This window comes from Dryobates pubescens, chromosome Z, assembly GCF_014839835.1.
Source record: "Dryobates pubescens isolate bDryPub1 chromosome Z, bDryPub1.pri, whole genome shotgun sequence".
NCBI classification, from domain to species: domain Eukaryota; kingdom Metazoa; phylum Chordata; class Aves; order Piciformes; family Picidae; genus Dryobates; species Dryobates pubescens.
Window position 1 is genome coordinate 3,613,341 of NC_071657.1, and position 25,074 is coordinate 3,638,414.

General features: G+C 48.5%; 1 protein-coding gene across 1 annotated transcript in view; it reads right to left on the reverse strand.

Annotated features, from left to right (window-relative positions):
- Positions 1 to 1,384: 1,384 nt before the first annotated feature.
- ELP1 (elongator acetyltransferase complex subunit 1) overlaps positions 1,385 to 25,074 on the reverse strand; it is a 41,193-nt gene continuing 17,503 nt past the window's right edge. The window contains exons 12-36 of the mRNA XM_054178134.1: positions 24,799 to 24,898; positions 23,923 to 24,105; positions 22,897 to 23,003; positions 22,326 to 22,429; positions 21,615 to 21,668; positions 21,410 to 21,515; positions 19,858 to 19,973; positions 19,056 to 19,129; positions 18,195 to 18,273; positions 17,851 to 17,930; positions 16,806 to 16,946; positions 15,671 to 15,756; positions 14,980 to 15,128; positions 14,037 to 14,160; positions 13,343 to 13,440; positions 11,983 to 12,184; positions 10,546 to 10,607; positions 9,315 to 9,377; positions 9,142 to 9,202; positions 8,242 to 8,355; positions 7,440 to 7,551; positions 5,447 to 5,574; positions 4,911 to 5,065; positions 3,201 to 3,279; positions 1,385 to 1,857 (exon numbers count right to left, since the gene is read on the reverse strand). Of these exons, the coding sequence (XP_054034109.1) occupies positions 1,790 to 1,857; positions 3,201 to 3,279; positions 4,911 to 5,065; positions 5,447 to 5,574; positions 7,440 to 7,551; positions 8,242 to 8,355; positions 9,142 to 9,202; positions 9,315 to 9,377; positions 10,546 to 10,607; positions 11,983 to 12,184; positions 13,343 to 13,440; positions 14,037 to 14,160; positions 14,980 to 15,128; positions 15,671 to 15,756; positions 16,806 to 16,946; positions 17,851 to 17,930; positions 18,195 to 18,273; positions 19,056 to 19,129; positions 19,858 to 19,973; positions 21,410 to 21,515; positions 21,615 to 21,668; positions 22,326 to 22,429; positions 22,897 to 23,003; positions 23,923 to 24,105; positions 24,799 to 24,898 (2,645 nt within the window). The 3' untranslated portion in view covers positions 1,385 to 1,789. The remainder of the gene's footprint in view (positions 1,858 to 3,200; positions 3,280 to 4,910; positions 5,066 to 5,446; positions 5,575 to 7,439; positions 7,552 to 8,241; positions 8,356 to 9,141; positions 9,203 to 9,314; positions 9,378 to 10,545; positions 10,608 to 11,982; positions 12,185 to 13,342; positions 13,441 to 14,036; positions 14,161 to 14,979; positions 15,129 to 15,670; positions 15,757 to 16,805; positions 16,947 to 17,850; positions 17,931 to 18,194; positions 18,274 to 19,055; positions 19,130 to 19,857; positions 19,974 to 21,409; positions 21,516 to 21,614; positions 21,669 to 22,325; positions 22,430 to 22,896; positions 23,004 to 23,922; positions 24,106 to 24,798; positions 24,899 to 25,074) is intronic.

The following is a 25,074-nucleotide window of genomic DNA, read 5'->3' on the forward strand; positions in this document are numbered from 1 at the left end:
TACTCTTGGAGAATCTCTTACCAGTGCAGTCTCCAGGTACCTGACACCAGGCTGAAGCCATCCCCACACCACCCAGAATTGGCCATGTAACTCAGGACAGATGGAAATAAGACCACTCCAATGCTTCATGCAACACTGGCAGAAGACTCTGACCACTCCACTCTAACAACCCCAAGCCAGCACAACACACACCCCACAAGCCCACAGGGCCACCCCAGTCTGATGGAATTCTCACACAGAATCATAAAACTGTTAGGGTTGGAAAGGACCTCAGGGATCAGCCAGTTCCAACCCCCCTGCCATGGCCAGGGACACCTCACACTACAGCAGGCTGCTCACAGCCACATCCAGCCTGATCTCAAAAACCTCCAGGGATGAGGCTTCCACCACCTCCCTGGGCAACCTGTGCCAGTCTCTCACCACCCTCATGGGGAAGAATTTCTTCCAATCTGAATCTTCCCACTTCTATTTTTGTTCCATTCCCCCCAGTCCCATCACTCCCTGACACCCTATAAAGTCCCTCCCCAGCTTTCTTGTAGCCTCCTTCAGATATTGGTAGGCCACAATTAGGTCTCCTCAGAGCCTTCTCTTCTCCAGACTGAACCACCCCAACTCCCTCAGCCTGTCCTCATAGCAGAGCAGCTCCAGCCCTCTGCTCATCCTCATGGCCCTTCTCTGGACACATTCCAGCACCTCCAGATCCTTCTTGTAATAGGGGCTCCAGAACATCACAACAACAATTATCTGCAGCACTAGACAGATGCTAATGCTGTGCAGCAAGGACACAGCCTGCTGCTGTGTCATGAGATACCTCCAACAGACAGGGGGTGCCTTGTCTGTGCTGGCATTTTCCCACAGCACCCAACTGACATGGCCTGCATGGAACACAGCAGCTGCCAGGCCAAAATTAACCTCTGAGAGGGTCTCTAGCCTCACCTGCAGAGCTTGTCCCCTCCCTCTACTCCCAGGACTGCTGCTATTACTTCTCCAGTCAGATGGCAGAAGTATTCTAGGGTAAAAACCTAATCCCCAGGTGTACATTTAGCTCAGTTTCTAGTGGACCAGTCCTGCAATAGCACACAGTATCATCAGGGTGCAGGTGCTGATCTGTCAGTGGCATACAGCAGCATGAGCTGATCATCTTCAAACTCTGGTAATTAAGATGCACTGACACCCCCCCAGCTCCAGTCCTCCACCCACTTTTATTCCTACTTTCCTCTACCAAAGATCTCCCTCCACTCTCAGGACAGTAAGGGCTGCTGTTGCTGCAGGGTTCACCCTCGTGTAACAAAGTGATGCTGATGAAAATCTGCTGCTAGGCTTCATCCAGCTTCAACACAGAAAAATGCAACTCCTGTCTCCAACTACAACAGTTTGCTTTGGCACAGACCCAGTGGCGAGATGTCTCAAACCAGGCTGGACAGCTGAAACTGTGACCTGCCATCATGGGCAGGGCAGGGAATGATGGCAGAGAAAACAGCCTGTCCAGCACTGGTGGGATTTGCTTCACCCAGAAGGAGAGAACAGCGGTGGGAGATGCTGGATTCAGCCAGCAGTGCTCAGAGCTTCACACCCTGTGGCTCCCCAGCCACAGAAGCCACTTCTGCACATGGCTGTAGGTGGCTGCCCCCTTGGTGTGGTGCCACAGGTCAGAGGGACATCACCCTTGACCTGCACAGCCCTGCAGACCGCATCAGAAACGTCAGGACAACAGCAGCTTCTGCAAAGATGTACTGGAATTATCTGGGAAGTCACAGTTCAGAGTCCACTGGGATTCCTTGGCTTTCAGTTACTGGAGAAGATGCAGTTTCCACTGTAGGTTTTTATTGATTTTTGGTGGAATTAGTAATTCTGGATCTGAAAAGCAAACAAGACAAGTGTCAGAACAGAGGGTAACAGCAGGAGCTGTTAACTACCAAGTTCACTCTACAGGCCAAGGACACCAAGAAGGCTCCTTCCCCTCAGTGATTATCACCAGCCTGCACAGAAGGTTGCCCCCAGCAGAACTGCCTACAGAAAGAAATCTCTGGTGCAAATTAAATCTCCTCTCCACAAAGTGTTGTGGCTCAGAATGAGGAGGACACCCTCAGTGGCAGAACTCTGTTCCTTCACCAGTGACAGGGACATCATACACAGCAGTAGTTCAGCGTGAGAAACAGGCACAAGGTCCTCTCTGGAAGCCAGCCCTAGCAAGTGGCAATAGGCAGGTCACATCCAGAGGTTTATTAGAAGATTTCTCCAGGCAATTCCAGGACTAGTAGGGAAGGAGAGTGTAGGACTAGTGAGGAAGAGGGAGGATAAAAGGGGGGTATAGCACCAACCCTTGCTAGATCTCCCAGCCCTAATAGCTGCAAGCACTTTGAGATGGCAGAGCACCAGGACAGGCTGTAGCCAGAGCCAGAATTCAGTGGGTAAGTCAGGAGCAGAATAATCTAACACATTCCCAAGAAATCAGACTTCCAGTTCCCTCCTGGTTCACACATGAAGCCAGGAGCACAGCTCAGACAGCAGGTTTAGCCCAGGACATCAGAACAAACAAAACCTTACTAAGAAGGCTCCTCACTTAGAATCACAGAATCATTTTGGTTGGAAAAGACCTTGAAGATCACCAAGTTGAATCATTCTCTAACTCCACCAAGGCTGGTGCCAAATGATATCCCTCAGCACCACATCTCTGAATCATACAAACACTTCCACCACCTCCTTTGGGAGCCTGTTCCAGTCTTTGAGAATTTTCTTCTCATGTTCAACCTAAACCTCCCCTGGGGCAACTTGAGGCATTTCCTTTGGTCCTATCATCTGATGCTACCTAGAAGAGCACAACTCCCAGCTGGCTCCAGCCTCCTTCCAGGGAGTTGTAAAGAGCAATGAGATCTCCCCTCAGACTCCATTTCTCCAGGGTGAACAACCCCAGGTCCCTCAGCTGATCCTCACCAGACCTGCTCCTTCACACCCTTAACCACCTTCACTGCCCTTCTCTGACCTGCTCCAGCCCCCTCAATGTCATTGATGGAATCAGGGACCCAAAACTGAACCCAGGACACTCACAACAAAGCAGGAAAGTACACCACAAAGAAAAGCAACTCCCACACCTGAGTAAATGCTACAACTGGTGGCAAGTAGCAGTGCTGGGAGAGCCCCAAAGCCACTGACCCCACCAGCATTTCATAAGCAGACCTAACCTCAGAGCTCCAACTAACCTTGCACAACAGGAGTCATCATCCTCCTCTGCTGACAGGCAGCCATAATGCTGTTTGCAGTTGAGTTGGGTCCCAGGACCTGTATGAAGAAGAAATCCTCATGTTCCAGCCTGCACCAAGCAAGGCTAAGAGCAAGGATACCTATGAAAACTCTGCTGTTGGTCTCCAACAGCATAAACAGCTGCTGGCAGGATGCCTGACAGTACAAGGTAACCAGGAACATGCCATCAAAACCCAGAAATCACAGAACAGCTTAGGTGGAAAGGGACCTTGAGATCATCTACTCCGACCTCCCTGCTATGGGCATGGATGCCTCTCAACCAGACTTGGCTGCCCAAGGCCTCATCTGACCTGCCCTGGAACACCCCCAGGGAGGAGGCATCCACAACCTCCCTGGGCAGCTGATGCCAGAGTCTCACCACCCTTGCACTGAAGAACTTCTTCCTAAGATCCAGTCTAAACCTCCTCTCCCTCTGCTTCAAACCATTCCCTCTTGTCCTATTGCCAAACAACCTTAGGAAAAGTTCCTCTGCAGCCTTCCTGCAGGATCCCTTCAGGTATTGGAAGGCAGCTATAAGGTCTCCCTGGAGTCTTCTCTAGGCTGAACACCCACAGCTCCCTCAGCCTATCCTCATAGGAGAGGAGTTCTAGGCCTTGGATCATCTTTGTGGCCGCCTCTGGACTCACTCCAACAGCTCTGTCTCCTTCTGCTGGGGACACCAGAACTGGAGGCAGTATTGGAGGTGGTGTCTCAGCAGAGCCGAGTCAAGGGGCAGAATCCCCTCTTGCCCTGATGGCTAAACTCCTCTTGATGCAGCCCAGCACATGGCTGCCTTCTGGGCTGCACAGGGGCACTGCTGGCTCATGGTGAGCTTCTCATCAATCAACACCCCCAAGTCTCTTTCTCCACAGCTTACTCTCAACTCCATGTCTCAGAAGAGTTAACATAGAGACAGAGGAGCTTTAGGGCAGCTTCTCAGGACACAGAACCCTTATCCCAGCACCTACCTCTTCACAGCACTGAAGTGCTGTGACTTGGCAGGACTACTTTCATTACAGTGCCAGCAATATTTAAAGTTCATCTGAGAGTCTCAGCTCCTTGTCATGCAGAACAGTTTTCAACTACCCTCAAGAGTCTTTCTGACCAGTAGTTAAGGGGGAAGATACTGTGATGTGTTCACCATAAGTGTTCACAACTTACTTAGCAGAAATAAGGGAACTAAGTGTAGTTCTTCTGATTTCCTTATCCTGCATTAAGCTGAGGCTCAGAAGCCTGACAAAACCTTTCTCACTCCTTATGATATACTAGTTCAGACTAAACTGAGCACTCTGCAAGCTTTTCACTTCACAACACCATGATGGGACAACCACTACTCTGGTACATAAAAGCTATTCTAAGACATCAGGCCTATAAAAGAAAATGCTGTAGCTGAGTTCTACAAACTAAGATACACTTAGCAAGTCACCACTAGGACAAGGTAACACAAGCCTCCTGAGAGACCTCATCATGTCCAAAGTGGCATTCAGAGCAAGGGACACAGCAGGCTAATCCTGTAGCACACATCTACTGTGTGCTGCCCTGACAGGTACTGCACAGGATGTCTATTTGACCTCACCAGGGAAGGATTCTGGACTCTCTGCTGGAGAGTGCAGAAGCATGCTAAATGCTTGGTATCGTGGGTGTGATGGGTATTGAAGATGAGCACAGACCGGGTTGGTGTAGCTCTGTTGTAGGTCTGCAGTCCAGATTTCTGGGATTGAGGTCTCCATCAACTGCAAAACTTCTTCCAGGACTTGATGCAGTGCCCCAGCCTGTTCATCATAACCAAACAGCACAAGCTGCTTCAGAAGGGTGTGTATGTCTCCTGCAGGGGGGAAGAGAAGCAGGAGCCAAAGCAATTAACACAACTGCCTTAAACAAACAGCTGTATTTTTCTGCTGTCAGAGCCTAGGTTGTGAGGCAGCACACCAGGACTGGTTCTGTCCCTGCCCAGCCCCTGCAGTGCCCCAGCACCAATGTGTCCTGGCACCAACAAGGCCTCTCTTCTCTGCTCCCAAAATTACAACGTGGAAGGCTCGGACCTTCCAGGCGCAGAGGCAGATGAACTAAACCAAAGGCTAAATGCAGATGGTCTTGTTAACCAGGCAGCCTCTCTCCTCAGCATATCCATAAAGAACCAGGGGGGCACGCTGCCTGTGCTGTCCTCACCAGCAGCTGATTGCAAGAAGGTCACCAAGTGTCCTACCTTTCACAGCCTCCACAGCACGAACACTTTCTCCCAAGGCTTCCAGAAGAGCCACATCTTCAAAGGGACTCCCCTCCTTCAAGCTGTACCTCTTGCGCTCAGCCTTGCGCCGGTTCTTCGAGGATCTCCTGGAAAGGAAGAGGCTCAGTGATGATGTGCACAACAGGTTAAGATTGAAGGAATATCAGCAGTGTGCATGAAAACTGTTACTCAAGTCCTTGGTCTTTCCAGTGATAGGGAACTGCACATAAGCTGACCTGCCTTTGTGCCCAAATGTCTTCCACGCTGGTCACCCAATACCCAGTGTGTTCTGGAACAGGAGTGAGCAGCTGGGCTGTTTCTCTACAGAAAGGACTACAGGAAGGCCTGGTTTGTGTTCCAGCAAGGTTAGAGCACATCTCTAAGCACACAGCCAGGTAGGTTCATTGGCAGTAGTCACCACTGGGTGAAGCTGAGCTGCACTTAAAACAGGTTGATGCCAGAATCTGTGCTTGTCTGTGCACATTTCCCTCTCTGCAGTCTCTGCAAGCTGTGAACTGACACAGCTCAGCTCCTGCCCATCACCACAGGAGAGCAACCCCTGGTTACAGGCCAGTATGAGTTGCATGGTGTCACCCAGTGATGGGCACACTGACACATATCACAGAATGGTAGGGGTTGGAAGGGGCCTCTGAAGTTCATCGAGTCCAAGCACCCTGCCAGAGCAGGATCACCTACAGCAGATTGCACAGGAACATGTCCAGGCCTTGAAAGTCTCCAGAGACAGATACTCTACCACCTTTCTGAGCAGCCTGTTCCAGTGCTCTGCCACCCTCAAAGTAAAGAAATCTCTTTCTCATGTTAGATGGAACTTCCTGTGTTGAAGGTTATGCCCATAACCTCTGTCCTGGCACTGGGGACCACTGAGAAGAGTCTGGCCCCATCTTCATGACATCCACCCCTTAGTAAGATCCCTCCTCGGCCTCCTCCAACCTAAACAGTCCCACCTCTCTCAGCCTCTCCTCATATGAGGGATGTTCCAGTCCCCTAATCATCTTAGTGGCCCTGTGCTGGACTCTCCAGCAATTCTTTACCCTTCTTGAGCTGGGGAGCCCAGCACTGGACACAGTACTCCAGCTGTGGCCTCACCAAGGCAGAGTAGAGGGGGAGGAGAACCTCCCTCGACCTTCTGGCCACACTCCTCTTAATGCATCCCAGGATGCCACTGGCCATGAGAGCACACTGCTGGCTCAAGGTCACCTGCTTGACTCTCAGGTTCTTTTCCTCAGAGCTGCTCTCCAGACTGTACTGATCCATAGGGTGGCTCTTCCCTAGATGCAGGACTGCACCCTTGCCCTTGTTGAATTTCATTAGACTTCTATATGCTGCATACTGAGGTTGCACTCTGTTCCTCTTTTTAACTGGGCCATGGAAAGTACCTTAAAAAGTCCACACTTCTCCCACAGCTTGTGTGTTTCCCCACATTTCAGCTGGGGAATTAGAAGTGGTCCCACCCACAGGCTAACACTGACCTCTAACACACCTCACCTTACACTGCAGCTCACATGACTGAGAGCACTCAAAACGCAGCACAGACGCCCACTGTGGGAAGGCCTCAGCATGAGAGGTGGCAGCAGCCCTCCCCCAGCCAGCACAGAGCCAAGGACAAAGAGCACAAGCCACGTGCACAAACTGCTCATGCCTGAGGAGCTCTGCCCATATTCTGTGTTAAACTTCCTACAGCCAGATTATTCTGCCAGCTTGCCCAATATCCACAGAACCAGCTCCTGCCCCCAGTCTGTGCTCACAGCTCCTCTGCTGGGTGTTCAGCTCCTGTTGCACCAGGAGCTTCTGGTACTTTCTGCTCTCTCCCTCCTCTCAGTAAGAGTTAAAATAAGCAGGAAATTAAAGCAGCTTCAAGGCAGGAGCAGCTGTGAGGAGGAGGAGCATGCCAAGCCTGAGCAAAATGCTGATGCCAGGGCAGTGACTGCCTAATTTAGAGGCAGATACCTACGCTGATATTCTTGAATTGCTGTGTGAATATTTGCTGCTCATGTCACTGGCTGTTACAACACTGCTGGTTTCAGAGAAAAGATCCAGTTCTGGGCAGCTGGGCATCTCATAATCTGCAAAACACATTAAGAACAGTCACAGAATGGAAAAAGGTCACATTTATTCCAAGCTTTCTCTCTGGGTAATGCTGGCAAAGCAGCCTGGGGAGAGTCATTCTACCTGCTGGTGTTTAGGAGCCTTTATGGCTGCCAACCCCACTCAGCCAGCACAGGAAAAGAAACAGCAGCTAGGAGAAAGCTGCTCCTCTGCCTTGGTGGGGATTACTGTGACATTAAGCAGCACAATCAGAGGGATGACAATTTCAGTGCAGCAAAGTCTGGACTAGGAGAAAGCAGTCTGCCTTCAGAAAATTTCCCCTCAGCCTGTATGAGCTGGCAGGTGAATATGCCTAGAAGAGAGCTGGCACAAAGGACATGCTGAGCACTGTCTGACCCAGCCAAGCTGGCACCGTGGAGACAATGCTGTGTCATCCTGAAGAGCTTTCAGGAGCATTTTGATCCCATGGAAGCTGTGACGCAGACAGCACTGAAAATAAGGCAGTCTTCAGAGAATGAGCAAGGGCAAACAATCACAGCCCAAGTGTGGCATGAGGAGCAGGGTGAGAAGAATCTTATTCTACTGTTGTAGATACCACTGGAGCTAGAGGAGGGCCAACAGCTGCATCAGGGCAGAAGGATGCCACAAAGCAAAAGATGACCATAGTTATTTAGGTAGAAGAAAGCCACAGGGATTTTAATACCAACCCTGCAGGCTCTCAGAAGCCTTCTCCTTCAGCTCTCGGACCACCAGCAGGCGACTCTTATGGCGGAGAAATGCTGTCTTCTGGGAATCCAAGAAGAGCAGCTGGCTCTTCTGAGCTGCTCAATCAGAAAATCACAGCATGAGTACTTCTGCCATAGAACCAGAAAAGCATACCCTTTACAGGACAAGTCTGAAGGAGCACACAGCTCATCAGCAAGCTCAGAAGTCAAGGCTCAAGCACACAAAAGCACCGGAGCGGAAGGAAATTCAAGGCATGCAGTACAGGATGCACCTGGACAAGGAGTGAATTCACCTGCTGAAGAAGCATTTTCTAGAACAAGAGTCTGTTTCTGATACAGGAAGAGCAGAAAGCTCTGTGGCCAAATCCATGTATATGAATGGGGTTTGAGTGAAAGTAAAAATATCCCTCAACTCCTCAAGCCTACTGCCCATCACATGCAAAGACACAACCCACAGCAACCATCCACCCTTCCTGGAGGGAAGAGACAACACAGCTGTCAAATCAGATTTTCCCCAAACTACTCATGAAAGCTTGTAGGACACCCAGGCAGTTTCTAACTCCACAGCTCTGCTGCCACACCTGCACTGCCTGCTTGTTCATGGGCCTTCAGGCACAGACCTCTTTGCAGCTTGTGCCTGTGAGGTCTGGAAAAGGTTAGAAGGAGCTCTGCTAAGCTGCAACAAGCTCCCGACACTGCAGGGCTTCAAGCTGCATCGAGTGGGGCCAAATGCAGCTAACTGGGCAGCACCAGTTAGGCAGAATCAAAGCATCCTTCCACACAGCCTCTAGCAGTTGAGAGCTGTGACTTCCCACAGACCAAGTGAAGACCTTCTTCAGCATCTATGGCACAGGTAATTCTCAGATCCCTGCACAGATTTACCTTCTAGGATAGCAGGTTTGAAGTTGGTTTCCAAGATATCCAGTCTGTCATACTTGTGAATCTGGATCAGGGAAAGGAAACAAGGTATTAAGGATCTAACTCAGACCCCCTCCCTCTGTTCTTGCACTCTAAAGAAGTATTTCCACTCTGGCTCTTAGTCTGAAATGTCTTACCAGTCGTAAAGCCTCTTCCCAGACAGCTCCTTCTAAGAGCAGGAGAACAGCCTCTTCGTAGTTCTAGAAGGGAAGAGCAGCCATGCACTGCTACTGATGCCAGTAACACACACTGAAGGAGCACCTATTCAGGTGCACATTGCTATGCAGCAGTATCACAGTCAGGACAGGAAAGCACTCCTCTGGCAGAGTACTTTGAGGTGCTGACATGAATAAAACCACACTATAAACTCTGTAACTTCTCCCATGCAGAGGGGAAATCCCTCTCAAACTCTTCCTTATTCCAGTCCTCATGCTTCAGCTCTCTGAGACGAAAACTTTTCATACCAAAGCAGAGGCAGGTTCATGAGTAGAAAAATTCAGGAACACAGCATTTATCCCCACCTTACTCACTGCATCCCCTAGACCTGCTCTTCAGGGACACAGCATTCATCCCCACCTTACTCACTGCATCCCCTAGACCTGCTCTTCAGGGACACAGCATTCATCCCCACCTTACTCACTGCATCCCCTGGACCTGCTCTTCAGGGACACAGCATTCATCCCCACCTTACTCACTGCATCCCCTAGACCTGCTCTTCAGGGACACAGCATTCATCCCCACCCTGCTCACTGCATCCCCTAGACCTGCTCTTCAGGGACACAGCATTCATCCCCACCTTACTCACTGCATCCCCTAGACCTGCTCTTCAGGGACACAGCATTCATCCCCACCTTACTCACTGCATCCCCTAGACCTGCTCTTCAGGGACACAGCATTCATCCCCACCCTGCTCACTGCATCCCCTAGACCTGCTCTTCAGGGACACAGCATTCATCCCCACCCTGCTCACTGCATCCCCTAGACCTGCTCTTCAGGGACACAGCATTCATCCCCACCCTGCTCACTGCATCCCCTAGACCTGCTCTTCAGGGACACAGCATTCATCCCCACCCTGCTCACTGCATCACCTAGGACTTGCTCTTCAGGAACACAGCATTCATCCCCACCCTGCTCACTGCATCACCTAGGACTTGCTCTTCAGGAACACAGCATTCATCCCCATCCTACTCACTGCATCCCCTGGACTTGCTCTTTAGGGACACATCTGCACAACCTGGACCTGCTCTGCCCTCCCCATGACATAGACAGTTTTGCTGTTGGCATACAGTCACATATGTCTCAGGACAAAACACATGGCCTGTGACAGAGAACATTACTGGGGCACAGAGTGGAGGGTCATTCCATTACCTGAGCATACTGCTCCATGAGAATGGCTGCCTCTGCGTGCTTTCTCTGTTCAATGAGTTTTCCTACAAGAAAAGGTGGAGTTCAGCTTCTCAGAAGCAGCTTGGATTTTGTGCCACAAATCTACAAAGCAGAGGAAGATCCCACTTCCTATCTGTGCACACACTGACTCAATCTGCCTGTTACAAAGAAGGGCTGCCTAGAGCCAAGAATTCATTCACTTGCCACATTATCAGCCAGCTGCTTGTGAAATTGCTGGTGCACACCCCTCTAGGCCAGATGGAGAACATTCTCCCTCAAGTCTGAGACAGAAATAGTGATGAGTCTCTTAAATGGAGGGGGCCAGGATGTGAAAGGGAAATCTCTCTTGAAAGCTTCAGTGTATCACAGCCCAGCTATCTGCAGGGAGCATTTTGCCACCTGCTCTCTATAGCACGGACACAACCACCATGAAGCTTGTAGGACTCAGGGCTTCAGAACCAGCTTTGGCACTAGTCAGTATGCAAGGATGAAATGCAAGACAGGATGTGATACCATGCCAGGGAAAAATCCCAAATGAAATTACCCAAGTGAAACAATCTCATTCAGGACACCCTGTGTCTGGAAACAAGCAGAGATATGTCTGCTCATTTTGCTAAATTACAGTTGTGACTTCAGAGGAGCACTAGAAAAAGTATTAAAGGCAAGAAAACAAATCATCCAAATCTCATTAAGTGACAGAAAAAGAGAACACTGACATTCAGCTTCTGGAAGAAGCCACATTCCCACTGCATAAGTGGGCTCTTCATAAATGCTCCCCTGGGTAAGGAAGGAGTCAGGATGCTGCTCTATTTCTACTGCTGAAACGCTTGGCAGGTCCACAACACATCCCATGGATGCAGTCTAGAAGTGTCCTAATGGCCACAAATTCTGACAGCTGCTATGTTTTTCTCCTGCAGCAGGACAGCACATAGCTTTACAGGTACCATTTGGTCCTAGCTGCTAGCAGGCTTTGAGGAGAAGACATGGAGATGCAGCTGTGAATGATCCAACAGGTCTGTGGTTAGGGACAGTACTTATGTCAGTAACCTATGGAGGCCTCAGATGTGTCAGACACACAGGTTAACCTCAGTCTCCACTGCCTGAGGTTAACCAAGGAGGCAGTCTGGAACAGCAGTTCAGCAATGGAGAAAGTGCAAGGAGTCAGCACTGGGCAGCCAAGGCCACAGCCAGCTTGGCCACTCCTGAGTGCCTCCCAGCTCAGCTGTGACATCTTTTTGTTCCTTTAAGAAACAAAGGTGACCTGCAATCATACAAGCCCTTGGGGAACATGGGATCTTTGTTATCCCTTTAAGGGAAGGTGAAGTTTTCACTAAATTTTAGGGAAAAAACCCAACAAAATTAACCAAAAATAACAGCAGCCAGTTCTGCTCTGCACACTTCCACCTGCTCAAGGCCTACCTGCCATGCTGCAGGCCAGGCTGGACACCTGATCCTCTGTGTATCCAAGTCGTGATGCCATGCACAGGGCTTGCTGCCAGCTGCCACTGCTCTGAAAAGCATCAAGTGCTTTTGCAAAGATGCCAGCACGAGCAAATATCAAGGCAGCCTGCTCATACAGCTGCTTCTGGATCAGGTACTCCCCATATGCATCACTGATGTCCTGCAGGAAAGGGACAAGAGAAACAAGAGGTCAGATGGAGTCAGTAGCAGCCCTCCATTAGTAAAAATTAAGTGCCCATCACCACAGATGCCCCAAAGATGCCCCCCTGCCTCAAAGGACCTCCAGGCATGAGGTTTTGGGCTTTGGATCAAGCCATGGGCTGAGAATTAGAACATGGAGACATTTCAGAGAGCTAAAGCAAGACACAGGGAGGTACTTAAATCTCCAACACAAAGGCTGAGTAGATATCTTACTGCAGGAACTGGGGCCCTTCTTCCTCACTCACAGGAGTGTTTTTTGTTGGAATGTCTCCCTGAACCTACTCATGAACCAGGAGTCAAACACTGGCACAAGGGAGGATATGAGCCCTGCAACTCTATAGGCACAGGCTGCTGTGAATGAATATCCTGAACTTTATGATGCTGTTCAAAGCTATCAAGAAGGAACAGGTGGATTTGACTGGAAGAATACAGAAGGAACAAAGAAGATTCCCAATGAGCCAGTCAGGAAGAGATCTCCTTCATGAGGAAAGTCCTTTCTGCTTTCACTGTGTTGCAAACAGACTTAGTTTCTGCATTTCCCCTATTCTTCATTAATGTCTTTTGCAAAGGCTTGTGTGTGGTGTGTATCTAAATTAAATCATAATAAATGCATTTATTTACATGTCACCTGAGCCTTGAGCAAGCTGAAGTTCTTCAGCAGCACTGAAATCAACATGAGACACTACATGCTAAGGAACAGCACATCTGCAAGTGCCCCAAGCTCTCTAACACTACTCAGAATAGTTTTGAGGGTTTTAAGCTTTAAGTGCCAGATAGACAGCTGGTATCACAAAGGTCAGGACAAGATGAGAATCCTTCTTTGGTTACAGGAGTTCTCACCATACCACAAGACAGTGCAGTAGAGACTCAAGCTGGCTGCTCTCCTGATCACAGGTTCAAAGAAATAAGTGCCTTTGATCACCAGACCTCCCAGGGTCAGTGCTGAGAGTCAATACAGCTGTTACCTCAGAGGAGGGCCTCAGGAACAGCAAAATGCTGCTGAACTTCACAGCAAGCAGTTGCTGGCTCAATCCTGCACTCAAGGAGCTGAGGATGGGCAAACACATGCCTGAGAGAACAGAAAGCTTGCACACTGCAGTGTCACTTGCTTACACACCTTGTACTCTTGAGAGCTGGAGGGGTACAGCTTTAGGGCTTCACAATATTGATTCTGATCCTTCACCAAGTTCAGAAATTCAGAGAAGTGTTCAGGACCTGCAGAAAGAATTGATTGTTTTGTAGCACTAGAGGAGAAAGCACATGGCTCTTATGGCTCCCTGCCAGTTTGGGCTCACTACATTAAGCAGCAGCACACAACCACCTATCCTACTACCAGAAAACCAAGGTGTTCACTTCCTTGAGGTTTGCTCCACTTTTCATACAACCACAGAATGCCAGGGATTGGAAGCCTCTGGAGATCATCTAATCCACCTCTCCAAAGCAGGATCACCTAAGGCAGGTCACTCAGGCACACATCCAGAACGGTCTTCAAAGTTTCTAAAACAGAAGCCTCCACAACCTCTCTGGGCAGCCTGCTCCACATTTACCAGCAATATTAACTGGGAACAAGCAATCCACAACAGGAACAAGCAAAGTCTTACTCCTCATGATCATAAAGCAATAACCATTCTCACTCCTTTCACCCTGCACCAAACTGCACTACAAAACACATCACAGAACCAGGTTAACCATGCACTGCCAGGCAGGAAGATGACCTTTGGTCTTTCTTCAGCTGTTTCTCCCCCCCCCAGAAAAGACATGTTTCACTGCAGAATTTCTCCTTAGAGATGCTGCATGTGCAGGACACCTACCACACTTGCTGAGGTGCCCAAGAGCTTTTGTGTATCTCTTCAAGTGCCTGTCTATGGTGTACCGCTGATAATTGGTCTCCATCTTCCGGAGGGTGTTCAGGAAGGGCAGGTATTCCTTGGGGTCCTGCAAAGAAGGAAACTGCACTTGAGCTCACCTGCTAAGACCCCTGTTTGCCCCCCTCTTCACCAACAGACAGACCTGTGTTTGAAACTGTAGGATAATGCATTTAAAAGGCCTTTAAAACAAAAGAAAAAGTAAGCCTAAGCCATCTGAAAGAATCAAGGCTGTTTATGTACTCTGGCCAGGGATAACAAAGAACTTAAATTACCAGGCTTCAGCAGTGTCTAAAGGCTGGTGGCTTTCCAAATTCAAGACTATCTACCATGCCACATGTTGTTTTCTATTAGCTGTCATCATGTAAAGATTTGCAGCTGGTCAATTTCACCCACACCAAAGGTCATAAACGTTGCTAATGTGGATTGGGTGTTGTAACTGGCAGACAGAAGGCTCTGCTGGAAGATCAGCAAACTAGAGATCCTGATGGGTATTTCCACTGAGAGACTTCAAATTAAACTTGCTGTAGGATGCACATTATTGTGGTCACTAGCCAAATAAGCAAGAATTTAGACAGTACAAAACTGGGAACAAAAGCTGTGCAGCCACCACACCTCAGTCCTTCCCTTCTCCACTGCTCCTTAGCCACGTTCCTCTAGAAAACTTTATTTCACCCTTGAGCAGAAGCAGGTTTCCAAGGCTGTGCTCAAGAAGTACTAAGAGGTGCAGAGACATGTCACCTTCCCAGCATCATGCCAAACACACATAGAGGATTCCTGAGTAACTGGAAGAGAGCTATGGCTAGCAAAGCATGTGGGCTCATCCAAAAGAACTTTTGTGAAAACAAGAAAATAAGTTGCTTGGGTGGAACTGTAAGACAAGAATGACCTTTTGAGACTTTTCTGCCACCATGATGACTAAATCAAAGTCATAGGTCCCCAAGGAATAATCATACAATTCATTGACATCCACAAGGAAAAGCAGGTACTTCAGTGCTTCTTCTGCACTCACAGCTTTGACATCTGGAGTGGTACTTTCTGTAACAAGGAAAAGATGCACAATGTCAGTCTCACTATCAGCAGTGGCACCCTGCTCTGAGGGAGCACACCCTTGCCACTAGGTAGGGATCATCAAACTAGGGGCTTGGTCTGTCTTGCTCTTCCTGGAATACTTCAAGGACCACCTTGAGTACAGTAACTTTGTGAAGGGTCCAACAGTGACAAGCCAGAAGTACCAGCACAGAATAAAAGCACAGTTTGCCAGTTAGAGATTTCAGGATCCAGAATGGCAACCTCCCACTCTGTGCTGAGAGAACCAGAGCTCTGATTGGAAAAGAAACAGTTCCAACTCTGGGCTGTCTGCTGACAGATAAAAGGATAAGCTAAGGGCACGAACAGCAGCATATCTTAGCTAACTTGTTGCTGTTCCATTAACAAAAAGGTAGTTCCAAGTACATTTCTGTTTTCTGGCTGACTCCATGAATATCCACCTTAAAACCATGTTAAGGGTGAACCATGCTAACAATAAAAGCCCTTGCAGATCACCCATCTGCAAAAATGTCGAGTTCCTGATACACCACCTCGAAGCTCATGAACCTTCTGGAGAGCAGTTTCCAGCTCTGGAGGACTTTTCTTTACATGTGATGTCAGTATTGATAAGCAGTATCTGCAGAAAACAGAAGCAGGCAAATAAAATGATTGAGAGGGCAGAAACACTGTTTATTGCTATTTCAGCAGAGTTTGTGCAAGTCCTAGTTTACAATGTAGTGCGAAAAACAAACCAACAACAACAACAATCTACTCAAGTATTTCAGACTTTTTAAAGGAAGATAGGGAAAATGTGAAGAGAACAGAAGGTACCAGAGAGGATTTTCCACTCAGCATGTTTCCCCCAAACATGTCACTAGATTGGAGGTGTGTTTTGAGTAGTATGAGTTTCCTTACCATACCAGTCAGCATGATGGAAAGAGAAAGCCTCCTTCTCAAACCCCAGACAGCTGGACACAGTTTTACAATGCAAATTTGGCATGAAAATGGTCTTTTTTAAAGGGAAAGCTCTCTAGGAGGTTATCTCCACTGTCACATATTTCACATGTGCCATTTCAAAAATAGTTTTCCTAGTTGAGGGGATGCTTTTCCAAAACTGCTTGCTGAAAAGTGTCTGCATTCACAGGCCTCAGCAGCAACCCACCATCTGCTGCTCCTCTATCCACTGCTTCATGTAAAAGCCACCAAGGCTTTAACACCGCTTCATAACCACTGTTACTATCCTGTTTTCCTGCCCTTTATCCTTGTCTGGTGTTGATTCATCCAAGCAGGATGGTTATCAAAAAGGTAGTTTAACCTCCAGTGGAACAGCTGAGATGTCTCCAAAAGGCATCATCCTGAGATGAATAATCTTGCTTGCCTGTCTCCTATGCCACATAGACTGCTCCTAAGCTGAGTATATCTCTTAAACTCTTAGCAGCATCCTGCATCTATTACTTCAATCCTTGCAGTAAAAGGTTGCTATCTGTGGAATTATCATATGCTGGCTTTCAGGACACCATCGTCAGCAGACAGATGGTGGGGGGCCGCATAAGCTTGGTGAAGCACAGGCTCACCTCAGCAGATCCAAAGCAAAATAACTGATGTTAAGGACAGCTTTGCTTTCTGCAAGTGACTTGTTAGAAATCTGTCTAATGGCTCCTTCACCTACAAGAAGAAAAGGCTCACTTTTGAGGGTCGATCTGTTCCATGGCAGCTCTCATCACGTCACATATGAGGTTCACTTTTGTCTGGTCAGGGTGGCAGTGTGGTTGAGTGTTACTGCTACCAGTCAGAGCTGGGTACATACTCTTTGTGAAGTCTTCTTCTCTAGAGAAAAGGGTAACCATGAATACCAGCATGGCTCTTCACACAGCCCAGCACAAAGGCAGTAATACTAAGAGACACAAATGCACACAGGAAGTAACTACTCAACAAAGTAACTCTCATGCCATTCAGCACTAACACACAACGTGACACACTACCAGAAAGCTCTTCCAACATTCATTCCTAAGCCTTCTCAAACAACAGAACAACACTGGGGAAAAAAACCCAGCCACTACAGACAAAACAAAAACCCTGGTCAGAACAACTGCTTCAGCTGCACAAAAAAACAGAAGCTAAGATTTTCAAGATAGAGCTACCTTTTAGCTAAACACAGGGCACTTCTGAAAATCCAGCCATTTGCTTTTATTTATAGACAAAGATTTAAGGTCAAGTGAAAAGTGAAAGTAAAGCAGAACAGCTAAGTGATAGCTCCAGGTCCTAAACAATTATTTACTTCAGCAAGCTTGAGAAGTCCTGAAGCTACTGATGCCCTCAAAGCCTCTTGTCACTCAGCCTTTGAGAATGAAGTCAGTGGACCTGATCTGGGTATCTGAGCATCTTGGCCTCGGGCTTCAGATGAGCAGTGCTGTCTTGCTCCTCTTTGTGAGGGAACAGAACTTCCTTTGTTCATGCTTACCCCTGTACAGCAAACTATAAGACAAGCCAAAGCTGTCAGATGATGTACTAACCCCTTGCTGCAAAAAACCAATCTAATAGCTGCCTGCAAGCTGGAATGCCCAACAAGGCACACTGACTGTCCCTGAAACTACTGAGCTTACCCAAGCCTTTATGACCCAGGATGCCAGATTTCTGAGTGACTATTTGCACCCAGAGCTGCCAGTATTTTGAAAGAATGGTGTATCACCACTAAGCACATGCATGCTTCCCTTTGCAGGGATATACTCACTTCAGTTCTGTGAAAAACAAGTTGATATAATTCACAGAATCTATTTGCCTAATAAAGTCTTCTGCATTTTCCAGAAACACCTGAAAGGAACAAGAGTATTACCATTTATTCTGAACAAGCACATTCAGTCTAAGCCCAAATTCAAAGACCTTCTCTGAAGGTGCAAGAGGAATGAAACACTAAATCTAACCTGCCTGCATGAGGATGCAGCAATACAGAGCATCCACCTCTGCTCCAAGCAGAAATGACAGCACCATCTGCTCTTTTGAGCCCACTGTTCTATGACAATGGATTGCAGGCTAGGTGGCTACAGAAAACAACACAACAGGACTGAGCATACTCGCCTTGGGGTTGTGGTCATAGAGGAGATTGAGGTTGATTCTCAGCTTCCTCATGCACTGAAATGCTTCCCTGAACATAAGCCTGGAGGAAAGAATCAAGTGTGACAGTTTACATGGTAGATAGGTGCATCTGCAGAGAAAGGCAACTGACTAGAATGAAGCAAAGACCCCCTTGGGAAGGGAATAGCCTAGGCAGTAAGCCTTCCAGAAAAAACATGCAAGGTCAGTCCTGTTCACTATCAGCCTCTGCAGTGGGACAGACCAGCACACCAGGCTGAGGCAGTGATACAGGCCTTGCACTATTTTTTTCCTCTCTTAGAAATGCATTTCAATCTAAAGGACCAGCTTCTGTGTCAGAAAACATCACTGTAAATCAATGAGACAAATGAAACATGAAAACCAGCAAGCTTCATCATGCAGTGATTGAGATGTCTGGAGCAGACCCACACAGTCTCAGCACACATACAAGCCCTCCAGGGGTGAAGTGAGAAGCACCTGGGACTGCTGGAAGCTGGACTTCTGGTTGGTAGAACCAGACACAGGTTTGTTCCCACTAATGAAGTAATAGATTCATAGAATGGTTTGGGTTGGAAGGGACCTAAAAGTTCATCCAGGTCCAACCCCTCTGCACCTCCACTAGACCAGGCCCCATCCAACCTGGCTTTGAACAATTCCAGGCTTGGGGAGCCCACAACTTCTTTTGACAACCTGTGTCAGTGCCTCACCACTCTCACGGGGAAGAATCTCTTCCAATGAGTTCCTTTGAGTTTAGCCTCCCTTCTATCCCCAGCAGAACAAACCCAGGCCAGCCTCTAACAGCTCAGATGGGGTGAGGGAAGACCAGAACACACCAGTGCCACTTACCTGTCCAGCCACTTCCGAATCTGTGCAAGAACCAGAGCTCGGTGGTGGACAGTCTCCAGATTTCCTCTTGGCATCTATAACACAAGATCCACACAATTAATTGTAGTTACTCTGCTTACATTGAAGGCAAAGTGAGGACTGGCCAATATTCCAGGCCTGCCTGCTACCTGCAGGCACACATGCCTGTTTGTTCACCTCAAAGGACACACAACTTCAACAGCTGTGGAAAAACATCTGAAAATTCTCTCAGCTCAGAAACATTCCCTCCTCAGGAGGCTGGACTCTATGCAAGTGGGCAACACCCAGAGCAACCTGACCAACCTTTCAGGTTAGCCCTGCTTTGAGGCCACACACCTCTACAGTGCCTTTCAAAGGACATCCTTTTCCATTCTGAAAACCTTTGATGGCTCTGAATAATGAGCTTAGCACTTCAGACAACCTTGTGCCAAGGCTAAGAGAGGGCTGCTGGTGAACAGGGCAAGTATTTGGTGAGCCTGAGATATACCACAAGATGCCACAACATGAAGTACATCATCTGAGCCATCAGGAAACTTGAGAAGACCTCTCCAGTTATGTTCACACACAGCTGCCTGTGCTAAGCCTGACTCACACAGGCAAGTCCAAAATCCTTCTGCATCCAGCCAGCCAGAGGGAGATTCACAAGGTGCTGAGCTGCGCCTGTTCAGGCCAGCAGCTTTGCAGCACTGCACACATTATTTGTGGGCTGGCCAGCTGCCCACTGAGATGTCCCCCTCCACCTTCTCTGACAGCAGACCTCAACAGACACAGGCAGAGCACTGACCTGCAGCACAACCTTTGTATCCTGGGGCACAACGGTGACGATACGAGAGCCTCGCTCCACCTTGCGCAGGGTCTCGCTGTTGGGTGCAGCAGCACTGCTCAGGCCAGCCTGAAGGGCTGAAGACAACACATTTGTCAGCACACATGGAGTGCCCCCAGCCAGGTTCTGCTAGGCCATACTGGACCAACAACAGAGTCAACAATACACTAGCCATCTCCAATGGCTCCAGACAGAAATGGGAGCTCTTAAGACCAAGCACTGCTGCACACGAAGCAGTACACAGCAGGGTCATGAGGCTCAACAGACCAGAGGAGGGGAGCACTGAAAGATGTAATGGACCATTAAGTGGTCATCCTGCCTTTCCCAGGGTCTTCACAGCCAGATGCCACCAGAAACTCTAACTGGGATCCCTTCTTTACCACAAACCCTCAAATAGCACACAGAAGTTTGGGTTTTATTTGGATGTGGAGGGTATGGAGGGAACCCAGGCCTAAGCTGTTGAAAATAGTGAAGGGACAATAACCAGAGGATAAATTTTGCTCCCTGGGAGATGGATGTGAGATGCAAAGTCATTTTCTGTGGTGAGGGGTCTGGAGCACAGCCCTATGAGGAGAGGCTGAGGGAGCTGGGGTTGCTTAGCCTGGAGAAGAGGAGGCTCAGGGCAGACTTTATTGCTGTCTACAACTACCTGAAGGGAGGTTGTAGGCTGGTGGGGGTTGGTCTCTTCTCCCAGGCAACCAGCACCAGAACAAGAGGACACAGGGGCTGTTCAGTCTGGAGAAGAGAAGGCTCTGAGGTGACCTAATTGTGGCCTTTCCAGTATCTGAAGGGGGCCTACAAGAAGGCTGGGGAGGGAATTCTCAGGATATCAGGTAGTGATAGGACTAGGGGGAATGGAATGAAGCTGGAGATGGGGAGATTCAGGATGGATGTGAGGAGGAAGTTCTTCCCCATGAGAGTGGTGAAGCCCTGGAATGGGTTGTCCAGGGAGGTGGTTGAGGCCCCATCCCTGGAGGTATTTAAGCCCAGGCTGGATGAGGCTCTGGCCAGCCTGATCTAGTGTGAGGTGTCCCTGCCCATGGCAGGGGGGTTGGAACTAGATGATCCTTGTGGTCCCTTCCAACCCACTGATACTATGACACTATGATACAGTCTCAAGCTGTACAAGGGGGAGGTTTAGGCTTGATCTTAAAAAAACGTTCTTCACACAGTGATTGCCTATTGGGATGGGCTGCCCAGGGAGGTGCTGGGGTCAACGTCCTGGAGGTGTTTAAGAAGAGACTGGATGAGGCACTTAGTGCCATGGTTTAGTCCATTAATTATGGTTAGGTGATCACAGTTGGACATGATGATCTTGGAGGTCCCTTCCAACCTGGTTGATTCTGTGATTCCTTGCTCTCCCATAGATTTTTGAAGGCAGCTCCCTTTTAAGCAGTTGCTCTGGGTAACCCAATCCCAGCAGGTTTGGATGTTAAAAACAAAGACATTTTGTGGTACCAAGGCAATGGCCATGAGCTGCCAGCAGCAGCAGGCAGCCAGAGTCAGCATTTACCTTTCACTGACATGTTCCTCAGGCAGAGGCACTGACAGGTGTGGGAGCTGGTTGTCACCAACAGAAACTCATTGTATGTTGCGAACGAGGTGATGTTGGAAGCAACCTGTACAAAGAGAAACGATGGAAGTTCATCACTGCAGAAAGTGGCACAGTTCCTTTGGCAGGAGAAAAAGGGATGCAGTGAGGGCACAAACTTTGGTACCTCAGTGTCATTAACAAAGAACCGGCATCGATCTGTGAGGCCCAAGATCACCTCCTGTAAACACAGAAGATGACATGGATGAGCCAGGAGAGTCACAGCATCTAGCTCCTCACACATTAGTAATGGGTTGAAGCACCTTACAATGAGGTACTGAGTACCTGGTGTGATTTACTTAGGGAAGCTGGACTGGTCATGCAACCTCTGCCCCAGAAAGGCTTACTTAAGTGTTTTTAAACAGTACTGGCTGGAAACCCAGCCTGGTTCACCCCATAACAGAAGCTGCACAGTAACAAACCAGAAGCAGAAACCATGCCAGATTTGGTCCAAAATACCAGAGGAATAGTACCAGTACAGGGCAGAGCAAAGCAGCTCCATACAGTATTCACTTAAAGGCACACTGAAGAAAAGAATCCCTGAAACTACCATCAAAAGAGCTTGCTGTTCCTTAAGCTGTCAAGAAACCATCACCAAGAGGAAACACCAGCAGTAGGACAGCTTTGGTAACTCAATGCAGCCATACTGCCACATTTGCCTTATGAACAACACCATTAAGAAGTATCAGTGGACCCTGAGCAGAGGATCATGGTGCATTATTGACAAAGAGGAGGTTTGGGGTTTCTTCTTTTCTGGATGTGGGACACCAGAAATAAAACCAAGAGTGGCCACTGAATCTGCTCACAGGGCACTGAAGCTGCTCACAGTCTGACTTACTTCACCACCGATCCTCGTGATAGAAGTCTGCACACAAGAGTAGGGGAACTGCACAGCAGAGCCACTGCTAGTCCTCCAGGGCTCAAGGACTGGAGTAGAGGCCTCTGAAAAGAAGATCAAACTGTTTTCTAGCCAATCAAAGATGCAGTCAGGACAACCACAGGACAGGTGCCTCAAGAAAACTAGAGCTGGGAATGAGCTATCCTATCTGACAGAGAGCAAGAATGCTGACACAGAAGGTGGTAACTTCTAGGGGCTCAACAGCACCTTTATTTCAGTGTGGAACAAGAGAGAAGTGCCAAAGATGGTCAGTCAGCAGCTCTGAAATCACTAAACCAGTCATCTTCTTTCCAAATCACAAAGTTTGAGCCCTCACTCCTGGCATGGAGTGCTTTCTGACACTAATCACTGACTTTGGCCTAATTTTTGGAGCAGAGAGAGCATGAAAGCTGTGACCACCTACTGATGAGGGTCACCTGTGTCCCTCAAAGTCAACTGACCTCATAAAGCCTTTTGAGAAGTCTGTAATGACTACACCCCAGACCAGGTACTTTAATAAGGCCCAGCTTACCCCAGAAGTACTTCAGGATCTGTCTATTAGCCAGCTGCAGAGCTACAGTTCTGGTTACTGGGCTGCAGCACAGGCTAATTACTTCTCCATCTACCGGCACAGAAAACCTGGAGGCAAGACACAGAACATCAGTCACAGGAAACATTATTTTACAGCTGGGTCCTGCATTTCTTGTGGCCAGAGGGAAGGATGCACATCTTAAGCATAGACAGGTGCCTTGTTCCTCTAAGGATCTTCTGCAGTCTTTCAGACCCACCTCAGCTGACACTGGCAGCAACAGAGGAACAGCAGCTCCAGCCAACAGGCATTTCTGTGTGAGCTGCTGCACTCTGCAGAGCCCAGCTGCTTTTGTTCTAGTCTGCAGTTCATATGCAGATCAGCCTGTATCTGCTGTGTGAGTGCTGCACAAAGGAACTCCCAGGATCCTTCTGGCAAGCAGATTTCTGTACCCCAGGTGTTTTCCTTTCATGATCTCATTTTAGCTAAACTGACCCCACAGAGCCCAGAAGATGAGGACAGGAGAAACAAGGGCTACCAGTCCCCTTCTGGCCTTTAATAATGGCGGGCAAAGGGTTGAACAGAGGAATTCAGTCCACATGAGGAGCTGAAATTCAGTCAAAGCAACAGAGCTATCCTGCACTGACACAAGCATGCTAACATACATCCTCTTGTCATGCTGGGTGTGCACAAGCTGCCCAGAGGGGCTGTGGAGTTTCCACCTCTGAAGGCATTCTAAACCCAACTGGACATGTTCCTGTGTGATTTACTCTAGGTGACATTGCTTTAGCAAGGAGGTTAGACTAGATAATCTTCAGAGGCCACTTCCAGTCCCTCCATGATGGGATTCTGTGACTACAATCAAGTGCTGACCAGCTTTATGAGCTGTTTGGCTCTTTTACAGGAAGAGAGCCAAGTTTCCCAACCTGCAGCCCCAAGCCTGCTTGTCTACTGAGAAACTTGAATTTCTTCTGGGCACTGTCCAGAGGTGCTTTCAGACTTCAATCAAAACTGACAGATCTCTAGTACCTTAAATTCAGACACTGTTCTTCAGCTCCAGCCATGTCAGGCACTGCAGTCAGGTGGTGAAGGATGGACTGAGCAGCATGCTGACCCTGACTCACCACCAGGAAGCTGTCATCTGGCAGCCAGGTAAGAAATCGGAGCCCCAGAGGATTCATCACTTCAGTGCTGTTGCTGCCCACATCAACTCTGTCACAAAACAAAAAGAGAGTGAGAAGCACATAGAACCCTGATTTCAGAAGGCCACCTCAGTGGAGAAAGGAAGGTCTTCCCAGGTACAGCCTGGCTCTTCAGACACAGCATAGCTAAGAGGGCTCCATGGCACAAACACACAGCCACCCAAAGCATAAATCTTGCCACAGGCTGGGCTGGAGATGAATTATGAGACCAGGGAGCCCCATTTGTTTTCCCCAGGCTCTCATGTCAGCTGTGTACAGGAACAGATGTAGAGCAAGCCAGGGTTTTCTTCCACCTTGTCATTGTCCCTGCCATGCAAGCAGCTCTGTTGGCTCAGTGTGCCATGATGAAGGGCCTGGGCACTGCACAGCCATTCCTTTGGCTTTGGCAGCAGCAGCACAAAGTGCAACAGCACGGTGCCAAGAGCACCAGGCACAGGAAAGCCTGTCTTAGTGCTGTTCACTCACAGCCACTGCTCCTACTAGAACAAGACCTCAGTCAAAGGCACTGCTCAGGATAAACTGCACACTGTGCTGCACTGTCCTTAGCACTGGTTGCAGCCACAGCCTCAGTACAATGAAACCATGTTATCTGACAGATGCTTCAACATCCTGAGGCAAGTGGTCAGAGCTGTGACCTCTAAAATATCCAGCCAGGCACTACCTTTTTTTTCTCCCTGGTACAGCTGCTCTAGCTCTGTGTTACCTGTAGGTTTTATCCAGGCACGGTGTTTCCACAGATGCCTTAAATCCATTTCCACCCACAGCTCCAAACCTGACAGTGGGGTCAGGCATTGTGCTCTGTCCTAGCAAGCAAAGAACAAAGCAGAGTTTAGACATCCTGCCAAAAGAGCCCCTTCCATACTAATTCTTATAAAAAAGTAGATGCTACAGGAAAGTATTTCCAGAAGTCAGAAAATATCATCCCTATGCACACAGCAAACATCTAATCCTCATTTTAGGCTGAGGGACACAGTGACCT